This window comes from Trifolium pratense, linkage group LG2, assembly GCF_020283565.1.
Source record: "Trifolium pratense cultivar HEN17-A07 linkage group LG2, ARS_RC_1.1, whole genome shotgun sequence".
Classification (NCBI taxonomy): domain Eukaryota; kingdom Viridiplantae; phylum Streptophyta; class Magnoliopsida; order Fabales; family Fabaceae; genus Trifolium; species Trifolium pratense.
Genome location: NC_060060.1, coordinates 53445067 through 53472786, shown reverse-complemented (window position 1 = coordinate 53472786; position 27720 = coordinate 53445067). Strand labels below are relative to the sequence as shown.

The window sequence follows — 27720 nt, the reverse complement described above, 5'->3', positions numbered from 1 at the left end:
GGTTCTTAAAATCCCTCACATGGCCCTCGACCAGCATAGGAAGTCCATTGGCAACATGGTGATGCATATACTATGGTCCTTAATGTTGATGGAAGCGCCCTTACAAATCTAGGAAAAATAGGCTTTGGATGTTTAGTTAGGAACTACGAAAGCTCCTTCGAGTTCGCCTTTTTACGGTAGTGTTGGTATTTCTAATCTGCTTCATGTAGAGATCCAAGTTTGCTTGTTTGATATTAAACTATGTTCGCAAAGAAATTTTAAAAAGTTAAATTTTCAGATTCTTTGCATGTTGTGCAGTTGGTGACTACTTTCTAGTGAAAAATTTCATCATTATTATGTCAATCTTTTGGTGTCTATTCGTGAATTTTAGGCGAAAGATCGAACTACTACCTTGCAACATATTCTTTGCAAAGGGAACTAATCAACCAATGTGCGGATGTTCTTGTAAAATTATTATTTTTTGACTCCATTCTTGTAAAATTACTATAAGTTACCGTAAATTTAAGATCAATATAAATGCTTAATATTTATTTTTTTTTACAACAATTGTTAAAATTTAAATACTTTTATATAATTCTTTAAAAAAGTTGGTACAAAAGAAATTCTAAAAGCCAATATAACAATCGTAAAAACTTATTTTTTTCTTTCTCAGTTTTTTCTTTTTTTTTTCTAAAAAATATTCATAGGTGTATTTGCTAGGCGGCAAACAAACAAACAGAAGCGCTCATCTTCTTGCCATGTTTCTAGCAATACTTTTGATTCAATTCCTATTTGTATTGCTCCTATTATTATAATAAATAAATAAAATGCATTAAGTTTGCGTCGGTTAAAAAAAAAAGAATATTTACCCGTTATTTGCATATCCTGTCCACTACCTCTGCCACTGCCAAGCCTAAAACCCATTACACACCCAAACCCCCAAAACAGAGCAGAGAAAGATGAACACCGCCGAAGAAAATGGCAAAACCAGCACAAGAATAATCCAAGTCCGTTTCATAACTAACTTACCCGAACCATTCAAACTTTCAAACCCACCAACTATCTCCATTCCTTCCGATCTCACCAGATTCGGCCTCTCATCTATTGTTAACGGCCTTCTCAAATCCAACGGTACACATTGAATCCAACAATTCTCAATTACACTGTTTTCACCGTCTTATTATCATTGTTATTTGAAGTTAAGTGATTGTTGATATCAGGTTGATTTTATTTTGGTAGATGAAGATTATGAAACCGAAGCTTTTGATTTTTTGATTGATGGCGAGTTTGTTCGTATGTCGCTTGAGCAGTTTCTTCTCGCGAAGGGAATCTCCGCGGTAAGCAATGATTATGGTTTGGTTGTTGACTTAGAAGGCAATAATGTGTTTAACTTTTTATCCATAGGTTTTGTTGAGGTTTAGAAATAGTTCTTTCTAACTGGCTTAAGTTGAGAACTTGTTTCAAACACACTTAGGTTTGGTTTGAATAAATAGTTTGATTAATATAAGTGTTAGTCGTATAAGTGCTTATGTATAAGCTAGTCAAATTGTTTTCATATAAGCTATAAGTTGTGTTTTCATAGCCTATTCTTAAGAGTTTATGGGCATATCATAAGTTGTTTCCATAAGTTATCTCAAGCAGTCTCATAAGTGCTCGTGCCAGTAGATAAGCTCAAATAAGTCAATCCAAGAACCTAACCTGTTATATTTCATGTTGTCAGTTTAAAAACAATCTGCATGCTGCACCATTGATTAACAGAGTTACAAAAAAATAGTCGTTGATTTTATAAATTTGAAAGAATACATTATAGGGAATATTGTCATCATCATTTAATGCATTATAAGGTTCGGTTGTTTCTGTATATGTTCTGTAATTGTTTGTAGTATATATAACTAGAAGATGTTCAATCAGGTAGTAGGATATTAGCAACCACTAACTCTATTGTAGTATTTCGAAGTATAAATAAAAATGAAGTGAAAGAGTTTATGGTTGTGACATGGATGTCAAAATGTCGAGGTAACTCATAAAATCCTACGAGTCGACAACTTTAGCTATCATAAATTAGTTTAAGTCACTTATAAAATGGTTTGGGTATACTTGCATAGATTTATGTACTCAATTTGAATTGTGAATTTGATGACTACTGAACAGTTCTGTTTAGTTTTAAATCGGAAATCTCAATATTATGGTGAAATTGTTGAAATTTCTGGGATTGAATCAGGATATATGAAACAATAACTCATCCATTCTTTTAATCTTTACACAAACCACGGCTATTTTGTCTCTGATGTTGTAATCTCACAGCTAACCATTGTGAATGATCAATTCTAGGAAAGGATATTGGAAATTGAGTACACAAGGGCTGTAGCCCCACGAAAGGAAGAAGACCCTTCTTTACATGATGACTGGGTCAGTGCTGTTGATGGTTCTTCTTCTCGGTATGTTTGTGATTGTGTACATTTTTTATGGATAATTTCTCAGACTTCTAATGATTTAGCCTATTCATAATAATGGTCCAAGTTTTAGTTATTTATTAACTCTTACCTTTATTACTGCCGACAACTAATATTTTTTGTATGAAAAACTCCAATACTTAACTGTTTTTTGTGAATGATTTTACTGAGTTGGAAACGTTAAATTTAAGTAAGTGTGGTTGGTTTTTATTGGCTTCCCTTAATTTTTTTATCCTATTTGGTGACAATGGCAAGAGTGATTGAATTATTTATTTTTTTGATAACACAGGGTTTGAGTATATCATCATGATTAGTTTTTCACCATATGGGGTTTATTTGTAATGTGGTGCATGACTGTAGTCAGAAGATACATCCTAAATATCTAACCATGCTCGTAAAATATCAAATTTTATTAATGCATTGAGTGCTAGTGTGCTACACTTTTAAATAAAAACTTTCTATTTCTCTTTCTCATTTCATTAATCAATGTTCTAAGTTCTAACGGACCTCGTTTGCAGGACTCAATTTTTTTGCCATTGGGTTAACAAGTCTTTTGTAGTCTTGCGAGTTCAATCCTTGACATTGTGTTATTTTAATTGTCTGAAATATAAGAATTTTAGTTCTGTTTTAGTATGTTAATTAACTTAATTTTTGACCTGAATGTCCCATTCACTAAGAATTTACGGTTGACTTTCATTATTTTGTGCAGGTTTATTTTGACAGGATGTTATGATGGTTTTGGAAGGTACTAGTTTTTCTTACACTGTTTGATTCTTCTTAAGTTGTTCACGTACTTTGAGATTATTTGATATTGTAATTTGATTAATTTCCATTTATTGATCCTTCTATTTTACCATGACATGGGGAAAAAAATTAGGGTCTGGAAAGGTCCCGGATTATGTACACATATATTGGAGGGACATAGCGACGGTGTAACTGCTGTTAGTGTTTTTAATCCGGAAGGTATGAAGACATAGATTCTCCCCCTCATGCTACTAACTTTGTTTAATTTTGATTGCCAGTTGTCAAATTTTAGTTAATTGTAGATTGCATTTGCCTCCAAAATGCTATAGCGGTATAAACGCACTCATAACTAATAATCAAATCTTATTGTAATAACATACAAAACCAATATAAAGAAAATAAGTTTTAGAGGAGTTGTGGCTAGGGGTTGGGACTCGGTTGATGGGGTTTTATTTATTATAGATAGAGAACAGAGAGAATTGGACACAGAGAGGAGACGACTATATATAGAGGGCCACCGGAATGTTGCATAGAGAGTAGACACTATTTAGGTTTTATGGGGAAAGAACTAAGGGTTCAATGGAGAAGAAATCAGAATATTAGGGTGAAATGACAAGAATTGATAAAAAAACACAAGTAATGTCTATAATTTGAGAGTATTCTCACAATCACCACTGAAGTGGTTACTATGTGCAGCACTACAGCCACTACTCGAAACTGCAATGCTATGACATTTCGTGTAGCGCCTAGGAGCCATTATGCTGCAATAGAGGCTGCTATTGACTGAAGATGTTTTAATTTCATTGAAAAACGTTATTTAGCCAATAGCATTGCATAAGTCTGTGCAGTGTAATCCAATGATTATGCTTTTATGCACAACACAGATCATCGATACACATTTTATGATTTTAGCCGGGAATGCTTGTTGGAAAATGCCAACTTTTGTGCATATTGCTGTCATTCATGTCATTATGTGGCAAAATATAGACACTCAGTCTTTTACTTGAATTGTTCCAAGTTATCAAAATTTGTACTGTAATCAGGTGTGGAAACTGTAACTTTAGCAACTGCTTCTAAAGACCGGACACTAAGGCTATGGAAGGTAAGTAAAAGAAGCTTTTGAGCTGAATTCCTTATGTTGCGCTTTGTTGTACCCTAATTTTGTCCTACCCCATTTTTATCATATTTTATTTTTTTTATTATCTTATTATTATTTCAAAAATTCAAAAAAAATATTAGTTTCTTTTGTTTTATCATTATTGTTATAAAAAAATCAAAAAAATAAAAGAAAAAGTGCTTCACGTGAAACAGCACAGCAAGCACGCATCACACTCCCTCCACTACCCTTATTTCAAGCTTACAAATTTTAACTTTTTCCCTATTTTGATCAAGGCTTCACCATTGATTAAAGGTGGAGCTTTTCCTTCCCTTCGCATAACCGACTCCCGAACCCGGAATTTTGGTTGCGATGACCACCCTTTCCACTTAAAGGATTTATCGATATTTTCCTTTTCCGCGTGGCCGCGTGGGATAAAATAAAATTCGGTGGCGACTTTACTGTTTTAGCGAGCGTTTATCGCTTCGCGCAGTTTTTGTATTAGCTAGTTGAGTAGATTAGCAGTTCATCCTTAGAATTAGCCTTAATTTTTAGGGAGGGCGCTACAGCTGGCGACTTCACTGGGGACTAGTTAACTAAGAGAGTCGAGCCCACTCTCTTTAGATTTAGGTTTTTGGGTTTTTGCGCTTGTTTGTGTTTATTGTGTATTATTTTTTATGCTTTATTCAGTAATGTGCTTTATTTGCCGTAATATTTGCATGTGTTGTACTTGTTTATTACTTGTATAAATATATCTGTTATATATATATGTGGGGTTGTGATGTTGGGTTACATGTGGATAAAGCTCTACACCCGAGCTTCGAGAGAAACTAAGTTAAGTTAGGGGTTTAGTATTGGCCTGCTTGGCGCGTGCCTCGAGAGGACCAATACGAAAACTCCGCCTAGAGTAGATTCCTTCGAAGGATGTGTTACCTTGCGAAATTTCGTAATGGGAACAAGTATCTTTCTAGGGATCCGTGACTCTAGGGACCTTTTAAAGTAGAACCTAAACGCGTTAGAAGGCCTCTACTAGTACATAATGAGGGGTACGCAATGTTGACTTTCTTGGCGTTTGTCTTGTAAAGTCAACGCGTAAACCTCACCTAAAGGAGACCTTATTTGGAAATATTATTGTCTTGCGAGTTTTTGCAATGTTAATATTTTCAAATAAGGGTTTACGATCTTAGGAACCTTAAGAAACTCTAGAACCACATGTGAGATGGGATGGGACATATACAAACACATGATTTACTATCTCTACCCTAAACATCACTTCCACATACCATGATATTCAAAAACTGATTTTCTTGCATATTCATTGTTGCTTATAGGAAGGAAAAGACATTGATTTGAGAAAATGGCACCTGACAAAAGATTACCTATTGGTTTCAAGGTTAAGATTCCAAATGTAGAGGAACTTCAAAAGTTGAGTGGCCGTATTTCTACGCTTGCCGAAGGAAACTTTCGATACCACTATGGGCGCTTATTGGATCTTCTTCAAGTAAGGGTTAATGAGAATGCCCTTACTACTTTGGCCCAGTTTTATGATCCACCCCTCCGGTGCTTCACTTTCCAAGATTTCCAGTTAGCTCCGACTCTTGAGGAGTTCGCCAAGATTTTGGGTTTTGATCTAAGGGAAAGTAAGCCATACTTAAACTTAGGAGAAGAACCAACCATGGATGATCTTGCTAAGGCCCTAGATCTTGGAGTTGAAGAGGTTACATCTTGGTTGGTGAAAACCAAGGATAATGGCATGGTGATTCCAAGAAAGGTGTTGGAAGCTAAGGCCTCAGACCTATTAGCCAAGAAGGAGTGGGGGTCATTTAATGCGATCTTAGCATTATTGGTGTATGGGTTGGTGCTATTTCCAAAGGTGAATGACTCTATTGATATGTCCGCCATAGGGGTATTCTTGGTAGGAAGTCCTGTGCATGCTCTATTGGCCGACTTCCACCTCTCTCTTTGTTCTAGGCATGAAAAGAGGAGAGGGGGTACTATCATTTGTTGCACACCTCTGATGCAGCTATGGCTATACTCCCATTTGCCTAAAAAGGGATTCTTCCTGGAAAATCAAGATCAGTTTTCGTGGCCTAACAGAATGGTCGCACTCACTGAAAAGGACATTGCTTGGTATTCACGAGAATATGATGGTACTAAGATTATTCTCCGATGTGGTGGCTTTCCTAATGTACCCCTCATAGGACCAAGAAGGTGCATTAACTACAATCCTGTTTTGTCCCTCCGACAATTAGGATATTCGATGGATGATAAGCCCGAGGACCGTCATGTGGAGGAGTTTATTCTCAAAGAAGGGGAAAGGGATGCTGCTTTGGTGAATAGAATCAAGAAGGCTTGGGGGCAAGTGTATGAGAAAGAGAAAGAGAAAAAGAATTGCATTGCAAAGCCCCCGTATACTCAGTGGGTAAAAGAAAGGGTTGCCATGTTTAGATTGAGGTATCCTGTGGTAGCACGTGAGGAGCTTTCCTCACCACCACCGGTTATTACTATCACGATGGAGGAAGCAACAGAGCTGAAGAATAAGGTTGTTGAGTTGGAAGGAAAAAATGAGGAATTGGAAAACAAGTATTTGCAAGTAGCGGGTGAGTTGGCAAGAATGAAGAGGGAGCAAGAGAAAAAGGAAGAAAATCTTCTAAAAGGGAAAAAGAGGTTGAAGGAGTCCGAAGAAAAAATAGAAAAGATGGAGGGTGGTTTACTTAGCGCGGCGGATAATCTCCGAGCATATAAGGATAAGATTAAGGAGCTAGAGCATTCTTATGGAGAGGTGGATAAGTTTTGGAATCAGGCCGTCAAAGAGAAGAAAGAGTGGAGAACGGCACATGAGGAACAAGTAGCAAAGACTTTGGAGGTTGAGAAACAATGGCGTGCGGAGATTCACCGAGTAAGGGAATTTGAGAATCTCTACCTTCTAGAAAAGACAAAGCTTGAACATCTCCAAAATAATGTTCAAAACCTTTTGTCTGGGCATGTAGAGGCACATGTGAGTCGTATCACCTCATTGAAGGAAGAGATTGATAACTTGAAGTTGGAGCTTGATTATCGTGGAAGGGTACTAAAGCATGTGTGGGCGGATGCAACCGAGCTCTCAAAGAGTAATGCCAAGTTGAGCAAAGGTTTTGTGGAGTTAACCGCTTTCTCAAAGGCGGCACTTGATGACATTCCGGATAAGTTGGAGGATGCTGAAGTGGATATGATGTGGCATAAGCCTCCCAAGGGGATCCAAGCACTTATTGAGTATTGTAGGTTTCTCCTGAACACCTACAAGAAAGCTAGGGAGACCGCAAGGCAACAAACGACCATTTGAGTGTACTATGAGACTTTGATGTTCAATGTATTTGAATTAATGAATTTGTTTTGTAAGCTTGAACCAAGAGGAATGAAATGAGGTCTTTGGTGTTTTACATTTATTCTCAAATCTATGTCATAAAAGGCCTATAAACAAAAATGATAATAAAAATGTTTTTTTGCATCGCATTCCCACATTCATGCATTACCTTTTTTTCAATAATAAAATGAAAAAAACATACTCATACCTTCTCGAAACTTCAGAAATCTCCTCGGCCTTCCAATTGTTGAGGGGCTCTTCATTAGCACAGCTGCACACTAGGTTAGGTGCATCTTCCTCATTATCCCCAATCATGTTCACTTGCTCTTTGTTGTTGAACCCCGCACTGCGAAACATTTCTTGGAGGGAACGACCACCCTTGTAGTTAGAACTGGTCGATCCCTTTGTTGATGGTCGATATCCTAGCCCAAAGCGATCCTTCTTTTCTTGAACCACAGGCACCTTCCCCCAACCCTCTAGACTTGCTTCGTTCAATGCTTCCTTCATTGCTTGCCATGAAGTGAAGGCAAGTTTAGCTTTCTTCTTTCGCTTCATGGTGACAGTTGCGACCTCCAGAGCCTGAAACGGAATTTCCACTGCTTGCTCATCTTCCTCAATGTACTGAAAGGCAGACAAATGACTCACCATAATATCCTCTTGACTAGATACTATGATGATCTTGCCGTTGGACATGAACTTGAGCTTTTGATGTAGGGTGGATGTGACAACACCAGCCGAATGAATCCATGGTCTTCCAAGGAGGCAACTATAAGCAGGATTAATATCCATGACTTGGAAAGTGATTGTGAAGAGCTGGGGACCAACCAAAACTGGAAGGTCTATCTCTCCCATGACCGTCCTTTCTGAGCCATCGAAGGCTTTGACAACAAGTGTGCTAGGCCTCATTACTGCCCCTTCGCTGTTTAACTTATCGAAGGTCCTCTTGGGCATGACATTCAGGGACGAACCATTATCTATCAATACTTTGGACAAGATGTTGCCCAAACACTTGACAGATATATACAATGCCTTGTTGTGGTCACAACCTTTGGCTGGTAATTCTTCATCATTAAACCCGAGATATCTGCTTGAAGCGATGTTGGCTATTATCCCGTCAAATTGATTCACGGTGACGTCTTTCTCAACATGGGCTTCTCCCAACACTTTCATTAAGGCATTCCTATGGATTTCTGAGGATAGCAATAATGATAGCATAGAGATTTTAGATGGAGTTTGCCCTAACTGATCAACCACTTGACAATCACTCTTGCGAATGATCTTTAAAAATTCTTCGGCATCCCCTTTAGGTGCCACCTTATGGGGCTGCTCTTTACCCATCTCTTCTACATGCTTCCCTTTAGCTAGATCCAACAGGGGCTTCTCAATAACCTTGCTTGACTGATCATGAGAAAAGATCCTCCCACTTCTTGTCATCCCTCCTATCCCCGCAATGCTATCAATGGAGGGATTTTCAAGTGTTACTTGCTCTTGGCCCATGGAAACAGTAGGTTGATAATTCCATGGTACTTTTTGAGTGCTCTCGAATGAAAAAGACTTAGGCACCCTGAAGACTAGTGGGGGGACTTCTTTATTTGGTATAGGGGCCCTTTTGAATGGGATCTCAATTGGCGTGAAGTCCTCTAATGCCGCAATGATAGGGTTTACTACTGAGTAGCCAACCTGGACCAAGCCTTGATCCATCAACTGTTGTAAGCACATCCTCATCTTCTTACAATTCTCAGGTTTCCTTGCACACTCTTCACAGTCAGAGTGCATCATCTCGAATTCTTCATAACCAATTAGCTTTTCTCTAACTATTGCTAGTGGAGTTCGGATCTTAGAAACTTCATCTATCAATTGAATTCCTCCATCATCCTCCACAGCATTCACAGATGGGCCAGCATGGCCAGGCAGCGGATTGGTCTTCACATTGGGTCCCTCCTCCTTAAAGGTTAACAGCTTCTGATCAATCAATTCTTGTACCTTATACTTAAAGGCTTTGCAATTTTCAATAGTATGCCCAAGTGCCCTAGAGTGGTAATCGCACTTGACATCACTCTTAAAATGAGCTGGGTAAGGAGGTACTATCGGTGGAAGCTGCTTTAGCTCTATCATCCCTTTTTGTAGCAGATAAGGGAGGATTTGACCGTATGGCACAGGCACACGGTCTAATTGCACAACCCTCTTTTCAAAGTTGTTTCGGCCATTAGATTGGTTCCTTTGTTGTGGTTGTGGAGGAACAATTGCCGAGTACGATATTTGAGCTGGTGCACTTGTGGTGATGGCATTAGTTTCCTCCTCCTTCTTCCTTGGATTCGCATTGAAGGACCTCCTTCCACCAGTCTGATCCTTAGTGAACTTCTGAATCTTTCCATTCTTAATTCCTGCTTCCACACGCTCTCCTATGATGACCAAATCTGCGAAATTGGATGAAATACTCCCTATCATTTTTTCATAGTAGGGTCCTTGCAGAGTGCTCATGAAAGTGTCTACCAATTCGCGATCCATCAAGGGAGGTTGGACTTGAGCGGCCAACTCCCTCCAACGCTGGGCATATTCCTTGAATGCTTCATTACTCCTTTGAGACAGGTTTTGTAGTTGCATGCGGTTGGGAGCGATATTCAGATTGTAACTGTATTGAGTAAGGAAAGCATCCACAAGATCTTTCCAAGTTTTGATCTGAGCCCTTTCCAATTGCATGTACCAATCAAGTGAAGCTCCACTTAAACTGTCTTGGAAGATGTGAATGAGCAGTTTCTCATTCGAAGCATGAGCAGCCATCTTGGTATAGAACCTCTTGATGTGGATTTTTGGACAGCCAGTGCCCTTGTACTTATCAAAATCCGGGGCTTTGAACTTTGGTGGGACCACCACATCTGGAACTAAGCACATGTTTGAAGCATCAAACCCGAAGGCACTAACACCTTCAATAGCCTTCAACCTTTCTTCTAAGGCCTTATACTTATCTCCTTGATCAGCCTCAAGCGTTGGTGGGGTCTGAGTAGGCTGAACAATCTCCGAGGTATTCGGCTCGGTGCTGGCGCGAGCTCCTTGAGCGGATGGTACTTCATTCGAAACAGGGATGACAACAGGCTCTTGAGGGGGAGGTACGCCACCATCCTCTTCGGGTGGAGTGTAGCCAACGGGAAGACCGTATTCAGGCCAGTCCACATTCGTAGCGATCGCAGCAGGCTGAGGGTTGTCTACCAAAGCTTGGACAAGCTCGAGCATCTTGTCCATCTTGACTTTCATTGCGTCAACGTCCTCTCTTAAGGCCGCTTGATCCTGTCCTTCTTGATCCATGAGTCTGTGGATGTTTGCACGCGTAGGGTATGAATGTGGGGGAAGGGGCTCTTGAGCCGATTTCTTCTTCGATTTCCTCGCTATGGTGAAGGGCAAGTCTCCTGAAGTTTCGAGAAGGTATGAGTGTGTTTTTTTCATTTTATTATTGAAAAAAAGGTAATGCATGAATGTGGGAATGCGATGCAAAAAAACATTTTTATTATCATTTTTGTTTATAGGCCTTTTATGACATAGATTTGAGAATAAATGTAAAACACCAAAGACCTCATTTCATTCCTCTTGGTTCAAGCTTACAAAACAAATTCATTAATTCAAATACATTGAACATCAAAGTCTCATAGTACACTCAAATGGCCGTTTGTTGCCTTGCGGTCTCCCTAGCTTTCTTGTAGGTGTTCAGGAGAAACCTACAATACTCAATAAGTGCTTGGATCCCCTTGGGAGGCTTATGCCACATCATATCCACTTCAGCATCCTCCAACTTATCCGGAATGTCATCAAGTGCCGCCTTTGAGAAAGCGGTTAACTCCACAAAACCTTTGCTCAACTTGGCATTACTCTTTGAGAGCTCGGTTGCATCCGCCCACACATGTTTTAGTACCCTTCCACGATAATCAAGCTCCAACTTCAAGTTATCAATCTCTTCCTTCAATGAGGTGATACGACTCACATGTGCCTCTACATGCCCATACAAAAGGTTTTGAACATTATTTTGGAGATGTTCAAGCTTTGTCTTTTCTAGAAGGTAGAGATTCTCAAATTCCCTTACTCGGTGAATCTCCGCACGCCATTGTTTCTCAACCTCCAAAGTCTTTGCTACTTGTTCCTCATGTGCCGTTCTCCACTCTTTCTTCTCTTTGACGGCCTGATTCCAAAACTTATCCACCTCTCCATAAGAATGCTCTAGCTCCTTAATCTTATCCTTATATGCTCGGAGATTATCCGCCGCGCTAAGTAAACCACCCTCCATCTTTTCTATTTTTTCTTCGGACTCCTTCAACCTCTTTTTCCCTTTTAGAAGATTTTCTTCCTTTTTCTCTTGCTCCCTCTTCATTCTTGCCAACTCACCCGCTACTTGCAAATACTTGTTTTCCAATTCCTCATTTTTTCCTTCCAACTCAACAACCTTATTCTTCAGCTCTGTTGCTTCCTCCATCGTGATAGTAATAACCGGTGGTGGTGAGGAAAGCTCCTCACGTGCTACCACAGGATACCTCAATCTGAACATGGCAACCCTTTCTTTTACCCACTGAGTATACGGGGGCTTTGCAATGCAATTCTTTTTCTCTTTCTCTTTCTCATACACTTGCCCCCAAGCCTTCTTGATTCTATTCACCAAAGCAGCATCCCTTTCCCCTTCTTTGAGAATAAACTCCTCCACATGACGGTCCTCGGGCTTATCATCCATCGAATATCCTAATTGTCGGAGGGACAAAACAGGATTGTAGTTAATGCACCTTCTTGGTCCTATGAGGGGTACATTAGGAAAGCCACCACATCGGAGAATAATCTTAGTACCATCATATTCTCGTGAATACCAAGCAATGTCCTTTTCAGTGAGTGCGACCATTCTGTTAGGCCACGAAAACTGATCTTGATTTTCCAGGAAGAATCCCTTTTTAGGCAAATGGGAGTATAGCCATAGCTGCATCAGAGGTGTGCAACAAATGATAGTACCCCCCTCTCCTCTTTTCATGCCTAGAACAAAGAGAGAGGTGGAAGTCGGCCAATAGAGCATGCACAGGACTTCCTACCAAGAATACCCCTATGGCGGGCATATCAATAGAGTCATTCACCTTTGGAAATAGCACCAACCCATACACCAATAATGCTAAGATCGCATTAAATGACCCCCACTCCTTCTTGGCTAATAGGTCTGAGGCCTTAGCTTCCAACACCTTTCTTGGAATCACCATGCCATTATCCTTGGTTTTCACCAACCAAGATGTAACCTCTTCAACTCCAAGATCTAGGGCCTTAGCAAGATCATCCATGGTTGGTTCTTCTCCTAAGTTTAAGTATGGCTTACTTTCCCTTAGATCAAAACCCAAAATCTTGGCGAACTCCTCAAGAGTCGGAGCTAACTGGAAATCTTGGAAAGTGAAGCACCGGAGGGGTGGATCATAAAACTGGGCCAAAGTAGTAAGGGCATTCTCATTAACCCTTACTTGAAGAAGATCCAATAAGCGCCCATAGTGGTATCGAAAGTTTCCTTCGGCAAGCGTAGAAATACGGCCACTCAACTTTTGAAGTTCCTCTACATTTGGAATCTTAACCTTGAAACCAATAGGTAATCTTTTGTCAGGTGCCATTTTCTCAAATCAATGTCTTTTCCTTCCTATAAGCAACAATGAATATGCAAGAAAATCAGTTTTTGAATATCATGGTATGTGGAAGTGATGTTTAGGGTAGAGATAGTAAATCATGTGTTTGTATATGTCCCATCCCATCTCACATGTGGTTCTAGAGTTTCTTAAGGTTCCTAAGATCGTAAACCCTTATTTGAAAATATTAACATTGCAAAAACTCGCAAGACAATAATATTTCCAAATAAGGTCTCCTTTAGGTGAGGTTTACGCGTTGACTTTACAAGACAAACGCCAAGAAAGTCAACATTGCGTACCCCTCATTATGTACTAGTAGAGGCCTTCTAACGCATTTAGGTTCTACTTTAAAAGGTCCCTAGAGTCACGGATCCCTAGAAAGATACTTGTTCCCATTACGAAATTTCGCAAGGTAACACATCCTTCGAAGGAATCTACTCTAGGCGGAGTTTTCGTATTGGTCCTCTCGAGGCACGCGCCAAGCAGGCCAATACTAAACCCCTAACTTAACTTAGTTTCTCTCGAAGCTCGGGTGTAGAGCTTTATCCACATGTAACCCAACATCACAACCCCACATATATATATATAACAGATATATTTATACAAGTAATAAACAAGTACAACACATGCAAATATTACGGCAAATAAAGCACATTACTGAATAAAGCATAAAAAATAATACACAATAAACACAAACAAGCGCAAAAACCCAAAAACCTAAATCTAAAGAGAGTGGGCTCGACTCTCTTAGTTAACTAGTCCCCAGTGAAGTCGCCAGCTGTAGCGCCCTCCCTAAAAATTAAGGCTAATTCTAAGGATGAACTGCTAATCTACTCAACTAGCTAATACAAAAACTGCGCGAAGCGATAAACGCTCGCTAAAACAGTAAAGTCGCCACCGAATTTTATTTTATCCCACGCGGCCACGCGGAAAAGGAAAATATCGATAAATCCTTTAAGTGGAAAGGGTGGTCATCGCAACCAAAATTCCGGGTTCGGGAGTCGGTTATGCGAAGGGAAGGAAAAGCTCCACCTTTAATCAATGGTGAAGCCTTGATCAAAATAGGGAAAAAGTTAAAATTTGTAAGCTTGAAATAAGGGTAGTGGAGGGAGTGTGATGCGTGCTTGCTGTGCTGTTTCACGTGAAGCACTTTTTCTTTTATTTTTTTGATTTTTTTATAACAATAATCCACTAACAGATCTCGGCCTTACATCCGATCTAACGATTGTGTTTTAAAATAAAGGGGGAGCCAATGACGTGCTGACACGTCATCGTCTTCAACCCCATCTCCTTCAACCTCACGCATGGTGAAGAAAAAGAAGCCATTGAAGCTTCATCGAAGCTCTCGGCTCCAACAACAACATCATCAAAAATTTTAAATGAATATACGATTTTGCTCGAAATTTCACATAGATCATGAATATAAACTTAGATTTTTGAAAAGATGTTTATATCTCAAAAAAAGTTCGAAACTTTAAAACCCAAAAAACTTTAAATTTCACATTTGTACGATTTAAGCAAAATCAAGGGTTGGAAAAGCTTCAGATGATTTTCAGGAGTAAAAAGCGTTTAGAATCTTACTGGTTTCGAGCTCTGTTTTGGTGGGTTAACACCTACTCTTTTCTTTGCTATTTTGAACTTTGAGTAAGCTCCTCTTGACGGTTTTCCTTCGTTTCTATTGTTGTTTCAAGCTACTGGAAGTGTTTAGAGGCTCTTGGGTGAAGAAGATTGAAGTTTGGAAGGTGTTTGAGTCAATTTCGGATTTTGGAAAAGTGATGAAAAAATGAGATTTTTTTGGTTTTTCTCCTCTCCCTGTTCCTCCAAAATCGCCTCCTTTTATGCTGAAAGGATTAGGGTTTGGTAGATAAAAATGGAATGAAAAACATCATCTTTTGCTCTTGGTGGATGATTGGTTCTCTGGTTATTCGTATTCTTGGTGATTACCTCGAAATGCGGATAACCGGCGTTCTTTTAATTATTTCTTTTTTTCAAAAAAGTAATAAAAACCATAAAAGGAACGCAACGCACTTAACTGAGTCTTATGTGTTTAAGAAATGTTTTAAGGAGTCTTATGTGTTTAAGAGGTTTTTTCCATGTGTTTAAAAAAGGAGTCCCGTGTATTTAAAAAGGGTATTTTGTGTAGTTAAGAGTGTATTATGTGTTAAAAAAGGGTGTTTGTGTAAAAAAGTCATTTTTGCGAATTAAAATCAACCAACAAACACGTATTTTCTACCCGAGAACTGCGTGTAGCTTTGAATTTCCCATTGCACCTGGGAATACGTAGGAGCGGGATGGTGTATCTCGTCAAGCACATTAATAAAAAAAAACTTTTTGTGTCAAAAGAAATGTTAAGAGTCTTTAGTGTCTTTTAATGTCTTTTCTTCGTTTAATTAGTATAGCACAAATAATAAAGCATCATTACACAAGCGCGAGAACTAATTTTAATCCTAGATCTAAAGAGAAGGTTCCCGTTGAATACAACGGATGCGAGGGGTGCTAATACCTTCCCTTCGCATAACCGACTCCCGAACCCGGAATTTTGGTTGCGATGACCACCCTTTCCACTTAAAGGTTTTATCGATATTTTCCATTTCCGCGTGGCCGCGTGGAATAAATAAAATTCGGTGGCGACTTTACTGTTTTAGCGAGCGTTTATCGCTTCGCGCAGTTTTTTGTATTAGCTAGTTGAGTAGATTAGCAGTTCATCCTTAGAATTAGCCTTAATTTTTAGGGAGGGCGCTACAGCTGGCGACTTCACTATGGTTGTGCAATTAGACCGTGTGCCTGTGCCATACGGTCAAATCCTCCCTTATCTGCTACAAAAAGGGATGATAGAGCTAAAGCAGCTTCCACCGATAGTACCTCCTTACCCAGCTCATTTTAAGAGTGATGTCAAGTGCGATTACCACTCTGGGGCACTTGGGCATACTATTGAAAATTGCAAAGCCTTTAAGTATAAGGTACAAGAATTGATTGATCAGAAGCTGTTAACCTTTAAGGAGGAGGGACCCAATGTGAAGACCAATCCGCTGCCTGGCCATGCTGGCCCATCTGTGAATGCTGTGGAGGATGATGGAGGAATTCAATTGATAGATGAAGTTTCTAAGATCCGAACTCCACTAGCAATAGTTAGAGAAAAGCTAATTGGTTATGAAGAATTCGAGATGATGCACTCTGACTGTGAAGAGTGTGCAAGGAAACCTGAGAATTGTAAGAAGATGAGGATGTGCTTACAACAGTTGATGGATCAAGGCTTGGTCCAGGTTGGCTACTCAGTAGTAAACCCTATCATTGCGGCATTAGAGGACTTCACGCCAATTGAGATCCCATTCAAAAGGGCCCCTATACCAAATAAAGAAGTCCCCCCACTAGTCTTCAGGGTGCCTAAGTCTTTTTCATTCGAGAGCACTCAAAAAGTACCATGGAATTATCAACCTACTGTTTCCATGGGCCAAGAGCAAGTAACACTTGAAAATCCCTCCATTGATAGCATTGCGGGGATAGGAGGGATGACAAGAAGTGGGAGGATCTTTTCTCATGATCAGTCAAGCAAGGTTATTGAGAAGCCCCTGTTGGATCTAGCTAAAGGGAAGCATGTAGAAGAGATGGGTAAAGAGCAGCCCCATAAGGTGGCACCTAAAGGGGATGCCGAAGAATTTTTAAAGATCATTCGCAAGAGTGATTGTCAAGTGGTTGATCAGTTAGGGCAAACTCCATCTAAAATCTCTATGCTATCATTATTGCTATCCTCAGAAATCCATAGGAATGCCTTAATGAAAGTGTTGGGAGAAGCCCATGTTGAGAAAGACGTCACCGTGAATCAATTTGACGGGATAATAGCCAACATCGCTTCAAGCAGATATCTCGGGTTTAATGATGAAGAATTACCAGCCAAAGGTTGTGACCACAACAAGGCATTGTATATATCTGTCAAGTGTTTGGGCAACATCTTGTCCAAAGTATTGATAGATAATGGTTCGTCCCTGAATGTCATGCCCAAGAGGACCTTCGATAAGTTAAACAGCGAAGGGGCAGTAATGAGGCCTAGCACACTTGTTGTCAAAGCCTTCGATGGCTCGGAAAGGACGGTCATGGGAGAGATAGACCTTCCAGTTTTGGTTGGTCCCCAGCTCTTCACAATCACTTTCCAAGTCATTGATATTAATCCTGCTTATAGTTGCCTCCTTGGAAGACCATGGATTCATTCGGCTGGTGTTGTCACATCCACCCTACATCAAAAGCTCAAGTTCATGTCCAACGGCAAGATCATCATAGTATCTAGTCAAGAGGATATTATGGTGAGTCATTTGTCTGCCTTTCAGTACATTGAGGAAGATGAGCAAGCAGTGGAAATTCCGTTTCAGGCTCTGGAGGTCGCAACTGTCACCATGAAGCGAAAGAAGAAAGCTAAACCTGCCTTCACTTCATGGCAAGCAATGAAGGAAGCATTGAACGAAGCAAGTCTAGAGGGTTGGGGGAAGGTGCCTGTGGTTCAAGAAAAGAAGGATCGCTTTGGGCTAGGATATCGACCATCAACAAAGGGATCGACCAGTTCTAACTACAAGGGTGGTCGTTCCCTCCAAGAAATGTTTCGCAGTGCGGGGTTCAACAACAAAGAGCAAGTGAACATGATTGGGGATAATGAGGAAGATGCACCTAACCTAGTGCGCAGCTGTGCTAATGAAGAGCCCCTCAACAATTGGAAGGCCGAGGAGATTTCTGAAGTTTCTTTTAAGTAATATGCCTGTTCTTCTTAAGAAAATGAAAATACATTTGCTCTGCCCAAGGCAAATGAATATCTTTTAAAGGGCCCCTCTTGTTTTAAAAGTTTATCATGAATAAAAGTGCATTTTATGTTGAATAAGAACTTTTTGTTTTTCGCTCCATGTTTTTCAAAATGGCAACTCTTTTCTAAAAAAAAAAAAAAAAAAGAAAGAAAAGAGACTTTTACAGTTTAAGTTTTTGTTCAGTTCGCATTATTTCCTAAAAAATGAAAACATCCTCATGCAGATCCATAGAAATACCCGTTGAAACCTACCCCGCTAGTTTCCCTTTTGACTTCGAACATCCGGTAAACCAAGCCGAAGGAGTTGACGAGGATGATTGTGAACTTCCTGAAGGACTAGCTCGCCTGTTGAAACAAGAAGAAAAGGCCATTCAGCCGCATCAAGAGCAAGTTGAGACAATCAACTTGGGGAGCGAGTCAGATGTAAAAGAGGTCAAAGTAGGGGCATCATTGCAAGAAGATGTGAAGAAGGATTTGGTCAGTTTGTTGCAAGAATACGTCGATGTGTTTGCTTGGTCTTATCAAGATATGCCAGGATTGGATACCGACATAGTTGTGCACAAGCTCCCACTCAAGCCTGAATGTGCACCTGTAAAACAGAAGATGAGGAGAACAAGACCTGATATGGCTCTCAAGATCAGAGAAGAAGTGAAGAAGCAATTTGATGCAGGATTTCTAGCTGTGGCCAAGTACCCGCAATGGGTTGCCAACATTGTACCTGTCCCAAAGAAAGATGGCAAGGTACGAATGTGTGTGGATTACCGAGACTTGAACCGAGCAAGTCCAAAGGATGACTTCCCGTTGCTCCACATAGATGTGTTGGTGGATAATACCGCTCAGTCCTCAGTGTTTTCTTTCATGGATGGTTTCTCCGGATATAATCAGATCAAGATGAATCCTGAAGATATGGAAAAAACTACTTTCATTACTCCGTGGGGAACTTTCTGCTACAAAGTCATGCCTTTTGGTTTGAAGAATGCTGGAGCAACATATCAAAGAGCGATGGTGACCCTCTTTCATGATATGATTCACAAGGAGATAGAGGTGTACGTGGATGATATGATTGCCAAGTCTCAAGGAGAAGAAGAGCACCTGGTCCACCTGCGTAAGTTGTTCGCACGTTTAAGGAAGTTCAGATTGCGACTAAATCCTAACAAGTGTACATTCGGGGTCAGATCAGGAAAACTGTTAGGGTTCATAGTCAGCCAAAGAGGAATTGAGGTAGACCCAGATAAGGTTAAGGCTATACAAGAAATGCCTACGCCCAAATCTGAAAAGGAGGTGCGTGGTTTCTTGGGAAGACTGAATTACATCGCCCGCTTTATCTCGCATCTCACATCTACCTGTGAACCAATCTTCAAGCTATTAAGGAAGGATCGAGCTGTTGAATGGAATGACGACTGTCAAAAGACATTTGATAAGATCAAGGAATATCTGCAAGAGCCGCCCGTTCTGATTCCACCTGTGCCCGGTAGGCCACTCCTAATGTACATGACCGTGCTTGAAGATTCAATGGGTTGTGTGTTGGGTCAACAAGATGAAACCGGTAAAAAGGAGCATGCCATCTATTTCCTAAGCAAGAAGTTCACAGATTGTGAATCAAGGTACACTGCCCTTGAGAAGACCTGTTGCGCGCTAGCATGGGCTGCTCGACGTCTAAGGCAGTACATGCTAACTCACACTACGCATTTGATTTCCAAGATGGATCCTATCAAGTACATCTTTGAAAAACCTGCCGTTACCGGAAAGATTGCGCGCTGGCAGATGTTGCTGTCTGAGTACGATATCCAGTATGTCGTTCAAAAGGCAATCAAAGGAAGTGTGTTGTCGGAGTATCTTGCTCACCAACCTCTAGAAGAGCATCAGCCGGTTCCATCCGATTTTCCTGATGAAGATGTCATGATCTTAGAGAAAGTTATAGGAGATGAAGAAGGGCCCGAACCAGGCGCTCGTTGGAAACTAGTCTTCGATGGAGCTTCCAATGCCATGGGGCACGGAGTCGGGGCAGTTTTGATATCACCAAGAGGTGGGTATAGACCTCTTGCAGCCAGATTGTGCTTTGAGTGTACAAACAACATAGCAGAATATGAAGCCTGCATCATGGGTCTCGAGGCAGCCATCGATCTAAGGATCAAAATCTTAGAAGTATATGGAGACTCAGCATTAGTCGTCTGTCAAGTAAAAGGAGAATGGGAAGCACGGCACCCAAAGATAATCCCATATTGCACTCAAGTCAAGAAGCTAGCAGAGTACTTCGATGAGATCACTTTCCATCACATTCCAAGGGAAGAGAATCAGGTGGCCGACGCTTTAGCTACATTATCTTCAATGTACAAAGTAAGGTTCCACAACGAAGCACCTCTCATAGTATTGGAACGTAAGGATGAACCAGCTGTGTGCACAGTGGTTTCAAAGGAATGTGATGACAAACCATGGTTCCATGATATCAAGCGATATTTGGAAAAACAAGAGTATCCCGAAGGTGCGTCAATCAGTGACAGAAAGACATTGAGAAGGTTGGCCACACAGTTCTTCTTAGATGGGGAAGTACTCTACAAAAGAAACTATGACATGGTGTTGCTTAGATGTGTAGACCGACAAGAAGCGGATCATCTTCTGGCAGAAATCCATGCAGGAACTTTCGGGACTTACGCCAATGGGCATGCAATGGCAAGGAAGATCTTGAGGGCAGGGTATTATTGGCTGACCATGGAAGCAGACTGCTACCGTTATGTCAAAACATGTCATAAGTGCCAAATATATGCCGACAAGGTGCATGTGCCACCAAACCCGTTGAATGTATTGACGGCACCTTGGCCGTTCTCTATGTGGGGCATTGATGTAATTGGAATGATTGAGCCGAAAGCTTCTAACGGACACAGGTTCATCTTGGTCGCTATTGATTACTTCACCAAATGGGTTGAAGCTGCTTCATATGCGAATGTGACACAACAAGTAGTAGCCCGATTCATCAAGAAAGAAATAATTTGTCGTTACGGGATTCCTAACAAAATTATCACAGATAATGGGTCAAACCTAAACAACAAGTTAGTGAAAGAATTATGCGATGGTTTCAAGATTGAGCACCATAACTCTTCGCCGTATCGACCACAGATGAACGGCGCCGTGGAAGCAGCCAACAAGAATATCAAGAGGATTATTCAGAAGATGGTCAAGACGTATAAAGATTGGCATGAGATGCTCCCGTATGCATTGCATGGATATAGGACGACCATCCGTACCTCAACCGGGGCAACCCCTTTTTCTCTAGTATATGGCATGGAGGCAGTACTCCCCGTCGAGGTGGAAATCCCTTCATTGAGAGTGTTGATGGAGACCAAACTAGAAGAGGCTGAGTGGGCCCAAACAAGGTTTGACCAGTTGAACCTCATAGAGGAAAAGCGCTTAACGGCACTCTGCCATGGTCAGCTGTATCAACAACGACGCAAGAAGGCCTTTGACAAGAAAGTGCGCCCCCGTGAGTTTCGAGAAGGCGAGCTAGTATTGAAGAAGATCTTGCCCATCCACAAAGATTCCCGAGGCAAATGGACCCCTAACTATGAGGGACCATACGTGGTGAAGAAAGCATTTTCAGGAGGAGCCTTAATCCTCGCCACTATGGATGAAGAAGAATTTCCACTCCCAGTGAATGCTGACGCGGTCAAGAAGTATTATGCCTAAGAAAAAAAGAGAAATAAAAATAAAGGCTCGCTAGATTGAAAACCCGAAAGGGCAATCTAGGCAATAGAGAGCGTCCCGGTAGACTGAAAACCTGAAAGGGCAGTCTAGGCAAAAATTAGGGACACCAAAAAAGGAAATGTAATCCCGGTGGATTGAAAACCCGAAAGGGCGATCCAGGCAAAAGTTAGGGATATGTAAAAAAGAGGAAAATAGAAGGCAAAAGACCCGAGACGTCAGCATTATAGTAGAAGGCTCAAGTGGAAGTGATCGGTCTAATTGTCAGCTTCGAGGTTAAAGTTTGTGTATGTTGGAAGTCACGAGGGAAACGGTGGATGAGGTGTTGTTGACCTTTTGTTGTTGTTGCCATTCCCAAAATTAGTAATCTTCTCTTATAGGAATTGCTTTCCTATGTATTGACACCCATTCGAGGGTCAATATTTCATCAATAAAATCCCTTTTGTCTATTTGTTTTATGTCTTGTTTCTCATAAAATGCATTCTTTTCTTCTTGATAGTGCATAAAAAATGTGAGGGCTCATAAAAGGATATAGTTAAGACTTTTCCGAGGAAAAACGGTATTTATTTATGAGAAAAGATGATCCTCGGTTTTTAACATTGCACCCGCAGTACAAACTCGTAGCAAGCAAAGAGATCGTTTTCCTTGAAAGAAAAATAAGTATTGTGTGGGAGGAGATAATAGGGGCATTACCTGTGGAGAGACGAGAAGGATGACGTGCATTAATGTTTTAATTCATACACCTCAAAAGAAATCATGCATTTGGCTTAAAAAGTTTTTTTTGCATAAATAAACATGCTCGCATATAGAATTCATGGTATGTGGAAACCCGATGGCTTAGAAGTTGTTTAACCCTCTCCCCCAGTTAGCTTGAGGTAACGAGATGATATTTCTCGAATGTGTGTTTGCCTGCCCCGCAGGACGTCGATAGTGGTTTACCCAGATGGCTAGTGTATGTATGTATGAATGCATATCGAGTCCTATGTGAAGTGAATGTTATTTCGAGTCCTATGTGAAGTGAATGTTATTGAGCCCTATGTATAAGTGTAGATTGAGTCTTATGTGAAGTAAAACTTGAGTCTTATGTGAATTGAGCCCTATCTATATGAGTGTAATTGAGTCCTACCTTGTGGATGTTGAGGTTTTTTATGAGTCTTACCTGTGTGAATGAGCGTTTGAGTCTTACCCGAGTCTTATCTGAATGAGTATTTGAGTCCTGCCAGAGTTATTAGAATCCCAGAGGATTGTTGTTGGTTGAGTTTTAAATGATTTTTGTCGGTATAGATGAGTCTTGCCTGAGTCTTGTTTGCGTGATTGAAAGTTGAGTCTTACTGGTGGAGATGTTAAGAGAGGTATTATCTGAGTCTTGCGGGATTAATGGTTATAGGGTCGTACCCGTGCGAGTATAGAGTTTCAAATGAGTCTCATCTGGGTCATAGTGCAAACAGAGTATCATGTAATTGAAGTCATCGTAGAGGTCCGTTCTTGCTGTCTGGTCAAAATTCGAGTCCTTAAGTATTTAATCGTCTTCCACCATGAGTATGCAAAGATGTAGTCAATGCACTCTTGGGTGAAAGTCAATTAAATAGGGGCAGCTGTTGTACCCTAATTTTGTCCTACCCCATTTTTATCATATTTTTTTTTTTTTATTATCTTATTATTATTTCAAAAATTCAAAAAAAATATTAGTTTCTTTTGTTTTATCATTATTGTTATAAAAAAATCAAAAAAATAAAAGAAAAAGTGCTTCACGTGAAACAGCACAGCAAGCACGCATCACACTCCCTCCACTACCCTTATTTCAAGCTTACAAATTTTAACTTTTTCCCTATTTTGATCAAGGCTTCACCATTGATTAAAGGTGGAGCTTTTCCTTCCCTTCGCATAACCGACTCCCGAACCCGGAATTTTGGTTGCGATGACCACCCTTTCCACTTAAAGGATTTATCGATATTTTCCTTTTCCGCGTGGCCGCGTGGGATAAAATAAAATTCGGTGGCGACTTTACTGTTTTAGCGAGCGTTTATCGCTTCGCGCAGTTTTTGTATTAGCTAGTTGAGTAGATTAGCAGTTCATCCTTAGAATTAGCCTTAATTTTTAGGGAGGGCGCTACACGCTTATGCTTACTATGTTATATTTTTCTTTTTTATATTATAGATCAATACCGAGGAGGAGGCTACCGACCATCCTTTGAGGGTTAGAGCTTACAAAATCTTGCGTGGTCACAAGTCTTCTGTACAAAGTGTTGCAGCACAGACTAATGGAGAAATGGTTTATATCTGCTTTTCTATTTTGTGATTCTCCACACTTGGTTTATGTAGTGTAATCTGTAACATCATTTTTCGTCTGCTGCCTCATATGATCAGGTTTGTTCCGGTTCTTGGGATTGCACCATCAACCTTTGGCGAATCAATGACACTAATGCAGAAAATGATTTTGTGTCTAAGAAGAGAAAAGTTGAAGGTCAAGTTGAGGACTCTCAATTGGAGGTCTGTACAGTCTCCTTGCACCTTATTGTTTTTCTTGTATTGTTGAAATTTGAATTTGTGTAGTCACATTTTTTTCTCCCAGATATTTTGTATTCAGAAATCCATTTTAACTCCCAAGAGATCATTAATGCTAGCATTTGATTTGACTCTACTTTTGTTTTAATTGGTGCATGTAATAGTAATATCTAAAGATGTTTTCCACTTGTTTAGTTTGCTGTGCTCTAGTCCACTTGTTCTTTCATGCTGCATCTTTATGTATAAGAAGAAAAATATTTTAGATATTCTCTTACTTAGTAGCAGTTCTTTGTTCTTTCCCTTTTTTGATGTATCATTCTGTCCTTTTTATTGACAATCAAGTTTTCATTAATAATTACATTGTTTCGTTACAGGGAGAAGCTTTTACAACCCTTGTTGGCCATACACAGTGTGTGTCTTCTGTGATTTGGCCACAAAGAGGGTCAATCTATTCTGCATCTTGGGATCATTCTATTAGGAAATGGGATGTTGAGAAAGGAAAAAATGTGTCAGACATAGTAAGTTAACAAATCACTACTATTTTTCTTTCAATTGTTGAAATCGTATGCTATTGAAGTTTAAATTTTGCCGTCAAATTAAGCTGTGATGTGACACCATGCTTGTTAGTTATTTATTGCGTTAACTATTTGTGTGTAAACAGGCAGGTAAATTTGAACTAGATTAGGCATGCTGGTCATTTTTCTTTTCTTGTTCTTTAGATGATGATCAAAGTTCTGGTATCTTTGAGATTATTTATGTTTCTCTGAATAATATTGTCTAATCTTTACATTTTATGTATTCTCGTTCATCAACTATTTTCCTTAGTCTTACTATGATTATGATTATCATGAGTTAGCCCCTAATTGATCCTGTTATGAAGCTTTCATTGTTATGCTTAATTAGTACAATTTTGTTTAACTCTCTTAAATGTTTTGTACATCTTGTTTTATAACGCATTTTAAGTACTTGCCATTCTGGAGGAAGTGTAATTTTTTTTCATGGTCATAAATATGTTTCATTATTCTATGATCATCTGTTTATTTTTCCTTCACTTACTGGATGGAAATTTTTGTCATACAAAAAAGTACTATTGAAAATAATTCCATAAGGCAATTAGAAGTAAATAAGCACCAAAATATTAGAGTTAAATTTTAAGACGACTTTGTCCTCTGTATAGTTTTGCGGGAAGGCTCTTAACTGCCTTGACATCGGAGGGGATGGTTCTGCATTGATAGCTGCCGGTGGTTCTGACAATGTCGTTAGGATTTGGGATCCTCGTAAGCCAGGTCAGTAAAACAAAGCAAATAATTGCCCCTCTAACTTCCACACACAAATCATATGCATGCCAGTATCTTATAAAGTTTTTTATTTTTTTCTGCAGGCACTTCTGCTCCTGTTCTTCAGTTTGCTTCTCACACTTCTTGGGTATCAAGCTGCAAATGGCATGATAATTCTCCGTTTCATTTACTGTCTGCATCTTATGATGGGAAAGTTATGTTATGGGATCTGAGAACTGCGGTAATATCTACTTATTTTAACTAAGTAGTAATTTTTACTTTTGGTGTGATTATACATCATCTTTGTGTTTTTAACAAATAACTTTTGTTCATTACTGTTGCAGTGGTCTCTTTCAGTCATTGAATCACACAGTGACAAGGTATGGAACTTTCTTTCCATATTTTAGAATGGGAAGTAAACAATGTTGTTAAATAGTGGCTATAGCAGCGTTATAGCATAACTGAATTTAAACAAATTGCTATATTGCGGCTATGGCAGTACTATAACACTTTTTTTTTTTGAAAACTCGGTATCCTTCCCAAGGACCACACTGTTGTATTATGAAATTGGAACAAACTGCTATTTACCCTAGAAAAGGGCTAAAATGGTTGCTAATGAATTTTAATCTGTTTAACTCAGGTATTGTGTGCTGACTGGTGGAAAGGTGATAGTGTTATCAGTGGTGGAGCAGATTCAAAACTTTGCATTTCTTCAAATATTCCGGTGCAGTGACGTAAACTTTGATCTCTCATACATGGAACTGTTTGAGTTTGAAGCCAATTTTGTGAGGCAGAACTACTGCTAGTGTTTTATCCTATATAACACATACACTTCATATTGAGGGCGTGTTCAGCGTAAGACATGTGATCAATTGTAAACAACATTCTTACTTTGTCACGTCAAAAATAGAAGTCCGTGTTTCTACCGCACATTGTTTAATACGACTTGAGACGATGCTCAAAGATGCAGTGCTGAATACTTAAAATTGCCCTCCATTTTTAAAGCATAGGAAAAGTAAGGATTAAGGGGAGGAAATATCTAAATTACTATCACAATTATTAGTTAAAAAAAGAAAAACTAATAAAAATTCCTAAAAATGAAATGGATCTAGTAAACAAAGTAAATCATGAAATTAATCTAGCAAACAAAGTAAATCAAGTGTTGCTAAAACAATCAATCTAGATAATGCATGTTCATCTTAGAAAAACATTTCATGATTGAGCAAATAAAATCCACTCTAACTATTTTAACTATTTGAAAAGTAGTTTTTTTCTTGTTGCTGAATTATTGTTCATGACCATTGAACACCTTGTTTGATTTAATCGTCATTAAGCAGCTATATTGCCTAGGTACGGGTACGGTATTCGGTATGGGTACTCGTGTGGTACTACATTTTTATAAAATTTAAGGTACGAGTATGTTAATATAAAATATTAGAAAAATTATTTTTAAGTGAATTATTATCATCATGCTTAGAAGATTTAATTTTTTTTGGTCCACGTCTCAACTATTTTCACAAAAATGAGAGATAATTGAAATATAATAAAAAATTATAATATTTTAAGAGATTTTTCAATAGCCAATATGTTTTTTTCGTATTCATCATCATAAATCAATCAAATAAAAATGAGTACGGAATCGGTGCGTACCATACGAGTACAATGGAGTATCGGTACTGGTACGTACCCGGTACGAGTACTTCACCATTTTAGGAGTACACATACTTAGAGCTGTAAAAAGGGCCTTAAGGGGCCGGCCCTTTAAGGGGCGGACCCACTTATTCCTGATTATTAATTTTATTTAAATTTTAAACACAGTTTTTTTAGGGTGCCGATCGTGGACAGTGCTGATTGAAGAAAACGAGAATAAGTTCACGACACTAGAAAAATTGTTTAAAATTTAAATAAAATTAATAATCAGGAATAAGTGGGTCCGCCCCTTAAAGGGCCGGCCCCTTAAGGCCCTTTTTACAGCTCTACACATACTACATACTTAAGCAACCAATAAAAAGCCAGTTCTTAATGCTCCTAGAACCTTCCCACAAGTATATCTCAAAATAAAAAAAGCCAGTTCTTATTTTTTCAGCCACTCAACAAACCTGCTAAAATTCTCTGAAGATCCACATCCTTGTGCTAAGTTCCTTATGACCTCACCCTCCCCCTTTATCTCCATATACCTTAACCTTATGTTCTCATCACTAAGCAATTGATCAAC

The 27720-nt window shown here is 39.5% G+C and overlaps 2 protein-coding genes across 3 annotated transcripts; one reads left to right on the top strand and one right to left on the bottom strand.

Annotated features, from left to right (window-relative positions):
* Positions 1-829: 829 nt before the first annotated feature.
* Positions 830-26431, top strand: LOC123906198 (ribosome biogenesis protein WDR12 homolog). 2 transcript variants are annotated; one of them, XM_045956053.1, is made up of 13 exons: positions 830-1110; positions 1219-1316; positions 2311-2417; positions 3142-3177; positions 3310-3395; positions 4220-4278; positions 23882-23995; positions 24091-24213; positions 24603-24746; positions 25406-25514; positions 25610-25746; positions 25850-25885; positions 26146-26431. In XM_045956053.1, the coding sequence occupies exons 1-13, from the start codon at positions 939-941 to the stop codon at positions 26236-26238; spliced, it is 1314 nt and encodes a 437-aa protein (XP_045812009.1). In that variant the 5' UTR covers positions 830-938; the 3' UTR covers positions 26239-26431. The 2 variants fall into 2 exon arrangements, with proteins under 2 accessions (XP_045812009.1, XP_045812010.1); XM_045956054.1 differs by having other exon boundaries at positions 976-1110; positions 1200-1316.
* LOC123906199 lies at positions 12390-15151 on the bottom strand. The gene is made up of 2 exons (XM_045956055.1): positions 14824-15151; positions 12390-13256 (listed from the first exon to the last, which is right to left on the bottom strand). The coding sequence occupies exon 2, from the start codon at positions 13228-13230 to the stop codon at positions 12538-12540; it is 693 nt and encodes a 230-aa protein (XP_045812011.1). The 5' UTR covers positions 13231-13256; positions 14824-15151; the 3' UTR covers positions 12390-12537.
* Positions 26432-27720: the final 1289 nt, after the last annotated feature.

Coding starts and splice junctions, on each gene's coding strand:
- LOC123906198 (XM_045956053.1), top strand. CDS start 939: ATGAACACCGCCGAAGAAAATGGCAAAACCAGCACAAGAATAATCCAA. Junction 24,214..24,602: donor TTGAGGACTCTCAATTGGAG/GTCTGTACAGTC, acceptor GTTTCGTTACAG/GGAGAAGCTTTTACAACCCT. Junction 25,515..25,609: donor TTGGGATCCTCGTAAGCCAG/GTCAGTAAAACA, acceptor TTTTTTCTGCAG/GCACTTCTGCTCCTGTTCTT.
- LOC123906199 (XM_045956055.1), bottom strand. CDS start 13,230: ATGGCACCTGACAAAAGATTACCTATTGGTTTCAAGGTTAAGATTCCA.